At 34.8% G+C, this 7,500-nt stretch overlaps 1 protein-coding gene across 1 annotated transcript; it reads left to right on the top strand.

Annotated features, from left to right (window-relative positions):
* The first annotated feature begins 205 nt into the window (after positions 1-205).
* Positions 206-2,945, top strand: LOC138862960 (apolipoprotein A-IV-like). Its single transcript, XM_070126188.1, has 2 exons — positions 206-222; positions 1,028-2,945. Exons 1-2 carry the CDS (start codon positions 206-208, stop codon positions 2,943-2,945), a joined length of 1,935 nt encoding a protein of 644 aa, XP_069982289.1.
* The last annotated feature ends 4,555 nt before the right edge of the window (positions 2,946-7,500 follow it).

Below are 7,500 nucleotides of genomic sequence, written 5' to 3'. Positions count from 1 at the left end.
AAAGAGGTTAAAAAAGAGGTAAGCCGATAATATATGATCCTTTCGCCTGAATATTTCCAAGTCATTTCGAGTAGAGCTTTTTATCACATTCACTTAAAGTTCATTGTTCAGAAGCTTCCTACTTGCCCTCCACGTCGTCGCTTCACGCTTTAAGGCAGCACCTGATCTCCCGGTTTTGCACCCTCGCCATTTTTTGTTTACATGAATGTCTGCTGTTGTAAGGTACAGAATATTTTTGGGGGGTGTTTACGTAGATTGATACACCAATTGTTCAATTCTATAACACCGTTTTCTTTAACCTTCTGTGGTACGTTTCACCTCCCTCCCTGCCTTTTTTGAGATCTAACCAAAATAAATACGTTGCATGCTTAAAGGACAATCATATACTTACCAGAAGAGTAATATTCGCTTAGAATTTGAATACAAAAAAAAATATATTATCATGAAATCTTGCGACACTCCTTGGTACTAACCACGGCTCTTCAAGGCGCTGTGGCACCCAGTTTGAGAAACACTGACACAGATAGGTAGACAGGGATACAAATACACTTATAAGTAAATAAATAGATAGACTGATAGATAGATTCATAAATACATGGATGAATGGATAATCGATTGTGCATATATGGATGTATGTTTATGTATATGTACTATATATATATATATATATATATATATATATATATATATATATATATATATATATATATATATATATATGAATGTGTGTGCGTATATGCATGTGTATAAATATTCCTCTTTTCTTCTGCCTGTTTTATTTTCTGTTCCACATAAAAAGGTTTGGGAACTTTCCAATGCTGGAAGGTAGCATGAGAGTTAGACGTAATTTAATAAGGCTGACCTTAAGAAACTTTTCATTAATTTCTAATTCGTACAAGTTTTGCTTTTATGTAACAACTTACAGGAACGAAAATAACCGAGTGGAAAGTTATACAACCAACCTATTAATTTTTTCGTTTTACCAGAAAAATAAAACTTTGATCGAGAATATTAACTGATACTCCAGGTGTATCACACGACAGAGGGTAAGAAACAAGGAAGCAATTGTCGTAGTTACAGTAGTCGTATTTATTCTTTCGGCATTAGAAACCCGGACTTCATACTTTAAAAGGCTAAAAGAGAACCGGACTTCATACTTTAAAAGGCTAAAAGAGAACCGGACTTCATACTTTAAAAGGCTAAAAGAGAACCGGACTTCATACTTTAAAAGGCTAAAAGAGAACCGGACTTCATACTTTAAAAGGCTAAAAGAGAACCGGACTTCATACTTTAAAAGGCTAAAAGAGAACCGGACTTCATACCTTAAAAGGCTAAAAGACAACCGGACTTCATACCTTAAAAGGCTAAAAGAAAACCGGACTTCATACTTTCAAAGGCTAAAAGAGAACCGGACTTCATACTTTCAAAGGCTAAAAGAGAACCGAACTCCCTACTTTAAAAGGCTAAAAGAGAACCGGACTTCATACTTTAAAAGGCTAAAAGAGAACCGGACTTCATACTTTAGAAGGCTAAAAGAGAACCGGACTTCATACTTTAAAAGGCTAAAAGAGAACCGGACTTCATACTTTAAAAGGCTAAAAGAGAACCGGACTTCATACTTTAAAAGGCTAAAAGACAACCGGACTTCATACCTTAAAAGGCTAAAAGAGAACCGGACTTCATACCTTAAAAGGCTAAAAGAGAACCGGACTTCATACTTTCAAAGGCTAAAAGAGAACCGGACTTCATACCTTAAAAGGCTAAAAGAGAACCGGACTTCATACTTTAAAAGGCTAAAAGAGAACCGAACTCCCTACTTTAAAAGGCTAAAAGAGAACCGGACTTCATACTTTAAAAGGCTAAAAGAGAACCGGACTCCCTACTTTAAAAGGCTAATAGAGAACCGGACTTCATACCTTAAAAGGCTAAAAGAGAACCGGACTTCATACTTTAAAAGGCTAAAAGAGAACCGGACTTCATACTTTAAAAGGCTAAAAGAGAACCGGACTTCATACTTTAGAAGGCTAAAAGAAAACCGGACTTCATACTTTAAAAGGCTAAAAGAGAACCGGACTTCATACTTTAAAAGGCTAAAAGAGAACCGGACTTCATACCTTAAAAGGCTAAAAGAGAACCGGACTTCATACTTTAAAAGGCTAAAAGAGAACCGAACTCCCTACTTTAAAAGGCTAAAAGAGAACCGGACTTCATACTTTAAAAGGCTAAAAGAGAACCGGACTTCATACCTTAAAAGGCTAAAAGAGAACCGGACTTCATACTTTAAAAGGCTAAAAGAGAACCGAACTCCCTACTTTAAAAGGCTAAAAGAGAACCGGACTTCATACTTTAAAAGGCTAAAAGAGAACCGGACTCCCTACTTTAAAAGGCTAATAGAGAACCGGACTTCATACCTTAAAAGGCTAAAAGAGAACCAGACTTCATACTTTAAAAGGCTAAAAGAGAACCGGACTTCATACTTTAAAAGGCTAAAAGAGAACCGGACTTCATACTTTAAAAGGCTAAAAGAAAACCGGACTTCATACTTTAGAAGGCTAGAAAAGAACCGGACTTCATACTTTAAAAGGCTAAAAGAGAACCGGACTTCATACTTTAGAAGGCTAGAAAAGAACCGGACTTCATACTTTAAAAGGCTAAAAGAGAACCGGACTTCATACTTTAAAGGGCTAAAAGAGAACCGGACTTCATACTTTAAACGGCTAAAAGACAACCGGACTTCATACTTTAAAAGGCCAAAAGAGAACCGGACTTCATACTTTAAAAGGCTAAAAGAGAACCGGACTTCATACTTTAAAAGGCTAAAAGACAACCGGACTTCATACTTTAAAAGGCTAAAAGAGAACCAGACTTCATACTTTAAAAGGCTAAAAGAGAACCGGACTTCATACTTTAAAAGGCTAAAAGAGAACCGGACTTCATACCTTTAAAGGCTAAAAGAGAACCGGACTTCATACCTTAAAAGGCTAAAACAGAACCGGACTTCATACTTTAAAAGGCTAAAAGACAACCGGACTTCATACCTTAAAAGGCTAAAACAGAACCGGACTTCATACCTTAAAAGGCTAAAAGAGAACCGGACTTCATACCTTAAAAGGCTAAAAGAGAACCGGACTTCATACCTTAAAAGGCTAAAACAGAACCAGACTTCATACTTTAAAAGGCTAAAAGAGAACCGGACTTCATACCTTAAAAGGCTAAAAGAGAACCGGACTTCATACTATAAAAGGCTAGAAGAGAACCGGACTTCATACTTTAAAAGGCTACAGGTTCCCCGCCCGTTTTTCTGTGATCGCCTGAATCGGTGTATTCAGAAGAACAGGCTCTGAAGAGATCAAGTTTCGATATGAGAAACATGGTAAATTGTTCTTTTGGAAATCCATAAATTATTCTTTTATTCTTTATCTAACAATTAATTTTATATAACCAGACTGCATCTTAAAAAGTTCTAATTGGCCAGAACTGCGGCTCTTAATAGCAAAGATATTAACGAGTACGGGGAAAGGAATGGCAAAAATCCACGGGGAAAGTTGAAAGAGTCTGATTAGTGAGACAAGTTTGGCAAATTGAAGAAAAGAAAGACCAGTAAGAAGGAGATAAGTAAGAACGACGGTCATTAAGTCTGATAGATGAACGACTCACTGACCCTTAAGGAAGGCTGGCGAAAGAGGACTGACCTAAGAATTAAGCAGTGACGAACGGGGTATGGAGCGACAAGATACGTAGGCCAGTTTAAGATGAAAATTATATGAATAAAAAAAAAATTAAAATAATAAAAAAATAAATAAATAAATAAAAACATGAATTGCAAGAGTAAGAATTTATATCGAGATTAACGCGGGAAGTGAAGAACTGTTTCTGAGGAAGTATTAGGCTTAGAACACTTTTCTGTATTTTAGAGTAGAAGAAAATATCACAAGATGAGCAACAAAACAGATGGATGTTAAAAGATATATATGAGAACGAATAAACTGACAAGAACTGTAAAAAATAAAGAAAAAAATGTAGAAATCATTTACATTGGCAGCTTCAAATCATCCATAGTCGTCGCAGGAAAGTTAATTTTGAAAGAAAGAAACGACAGATCATATGTATCAGGTTTCACTGCTGTTTCGAAATAGACAATGTCTCATCTTCCTAGAAATAGAAATGCAGTGACATTGTAACATACCTCGCACTGGGAGACTGTTCATTCTCATACATACATTTTCTTCAGATGGCACAATAAACCGACACGGAAGGTGTTCAATATGTGATAAAAGTAATTGGAAAGGAGGTGAAGGGAATGGACAGTAGAGTTTTGTTTGATTTAGTAAGTTGCATGAACTATGATGTTTAGTCTGCTTTATATTAAGTCATATTAAATCATAAATCAGAACATGAATTGACGAAAATTAAGATTTCGAAAGAGTAGGATTGGCCAAAGAATGTGAACAAAATCTGTTTGTGATTATAAAGATGCAAAGACGAATTCTGGAGGTCTTCAATATCAAATTGGTTTAAAATCGACACGTCACACTCAGGTTTATCATATACACAAATAAACTTTACAATTGGAGTTGATCTTGGCTTATAGAAGTCTTTCCTCTTATGTTTTGTACTGGCATAATGTATAAAGGAAACAGAACTTCATGATGCCGTCAAAGACCAATTGGACAAAGGGACTGGATTTTTCTGTACTGGGTCCCTGGTTTCCCACCAGAGAAACCCAATATTTTTTCGTTCGTTGATCTACCACTCTTGCTCAGTCTTGGATTGAAGGAGTGCAAAATACTCAGCAAAATGTTGACCAATTGCCAATCCTGTTCAAGAAATAGACCGACCGAACCCCAATCATTAAGAGACATGTGGTGCAGTGGTAGTGTTTTTGTCTATCTTGCTGACCTGTGTCGATCCTGTCAAATCACACCCCAATTATTTAATATTGTTATCAATGTGCTTTTTTAATGTTTTTTTTTTCAGTATTGAGTTTTAAAATCTTTAATATATATATATATATATATATATATATATATATATATATATATATATATATATATATATATATATATATATATATAGCCAAGGAAGAGTGGGGGCTCATGTCACTATGAATTTATAAAAAATAAAAAAATAATAAAAAAGAGACAAACAAAATGCACAAACCTTTCGTACGGAAATCAAGAAATCATTAACCAGTTGTCTGGACTATTTCATATTAAAATTTTCTGAAGATCAGACGTGAATATTTTACTTCACCTTTACAGGAAATTCAATCACAAAAAAATCTTTCGATACCTCAAAACAAGATAAATGTTTCTCCTCTAAATATCCTTATTTCAAGGAAATAGCGAAAGCTAGATAATAGTCTATTAATTTTTCATTAATAAGGTATCTAATACGGACCCCTTCTGCTCAGTTCATTCCCAAGGTATATCGTTCAGAGGTCGTTCAATTGCAATTATTTCAAGCGTTAAGACATGTGTAAGAAGTATGGTCCTCGCCTATTTTAAATTATTGGTTATTGCAATGCCGTACTATGCTAGAATACTACCGTTTATAATTGTATATACATAATTAACAAGCTATATTAATATTTTTTTCCATCATCTTAATTGGATTGGTTGTAAACAGCTCCTACGGTAGAATATTAATGAAAAATATATGGGAAAAGTGGAGGGGCTTGAGACATGATCCCCCCAACAGAAAATTCATAAAAAGAAAGAAAAAACGTAATCAAGTTAATAAAAAAGAAGGAATAAGGAAAATTGTCGTATAAATGCACGCCTAAGTCATAACGATAAGACTTGTACGTAGAGTTTCAGAGACTTTTCGCGTTTGAAAAGTTGGACAGGGTAAAGTATCGGCCCCTACTCCTTTACTGTGTGTCGCTAAAGATCCCGAGAGAAATGAAAGTATACAATGCTGGAATCATTTGGGTCCATATTCGTTATAATAAGCGATGCTGAATGCTAACAATATGATAAGGTAAATAGTGGATACACAGACGTGGAATAGTGGATACACAGCCGTGGAATAGTGGATACACAGACGTGGAATAGTGGATACACAGAGACTTGTAGGCGGACCTTAAACAGGTTCTGGGGAAATATGATCCATGCATGACTTCGAACGATTAGGTTGTAAATATGATTACAAAAGATCATTCCAACATAAAAACTAAATGAAGGACATCTCTGAATAGAAAAAAAAATGGTTGATGCGGGCCTGTTTCGAAAAAAAAAAAAAGAGGGGACTGGATTCTCATTTGGTATCGGCCTGGAAACATTACGGATGACGAGAAAACTCTACGTAGAAAATTCTGATATCAAGCCATTTATATTTGCAGCGTACCAGCAGCAATATATTCTGGGGTTATTTGATTTTTCCCCTCAAATAACGCACTTTCGGAATTTATTTTACGTGTAACCCCGAATGTTAGTGATATTTGTATAATACGTCTATTAGAGATCAAATCTTGTATTAATAGATAATATATATATATATATATATATATATATATATATATATATATATATATATATATATATATGTATGAAACGTATCCATGTTGACAAATGTAGAAAAGGTATGAATGAGACTGGATATCTTCACAATACAAGAGATGTATTTGACCGGTTTCGATTATGTCTTCATCAGAAGACTTCTGATTTCTGATGAAGACATAATCGAAACCGTTCAAATACATCTCTTGTATTGTGAAGATATCCAGTCTCATTCATACCTTTTCTATATGTGCATACACACACACACACACACACACACACACACACACACACACACACACACACATATATATATATATATATATATATATATATATATATATATATATATATATATAATATGTATGTATATATATGTATGTAGACACATATATACAGACACACATCTACACACACACACACACACACATACACACACTTACTCACACATATACATATAGATATGGAAGTATGTATGTTTGTATGTATGTATGTGTGAGTGTGTGTGTGCGTGTCTATGTGCGTGTGTGCGCGCGCGACGCAAGATAAATAGATATGTTTTTTTAACACCTACCATTTCTGTTAAGACTTACCATAATCATTGAAATCGGAGACGATCACGTAAGAACGATTCCCCCTCATTAACGTATGCATAAACATATCAAAAGTCTTCAGAAAGAAAAGTCTCGCGAACGTAATTAAGCCATAAATATGAATGGACGTAATTGTGAATACAAGTTTCAATACATGCAAATTACAAAATTCTGCTCTGAATAGCGAGGCATACAGCGTGTTCTCTCGCCCGTAAAACTGGTTGGTAGATTTCCTTTCATTTGACAAAAAAAAAGAAAGAAAGAAAGAAAGAAAGAGCTTGGAGAGGACAGATTTCTTTCCTTTTTCTTCTCTCTCTCTCCTTTCTTTCGCTTCCCAAAAATAGGGATAAGAACCAATGCATTATTTATGATGTTTTCCTTTTCGATCTTGCTTCTCATATTTCTTG

This window comes from Penaeus vannamei, chromosome 1 (assembly GCF_042767895.1).
Source record: "Penaeus vannamei isolate JL-2024 chromosome 1, ASM4276789v1, whole genome shotgun sequence".
NCBI classification, from domain to species: Eukaryota; Metazoa; Arthropoda; class Malacostraca; order Decapoda; family Penaeidae; genus Penaeus; species Penaeus vannamei.
The sequence above is the reverse complement of the archived record's forward strand: the minus strand, read 5'-3'. Positions and strand labels throughout refer to the sequence as shown.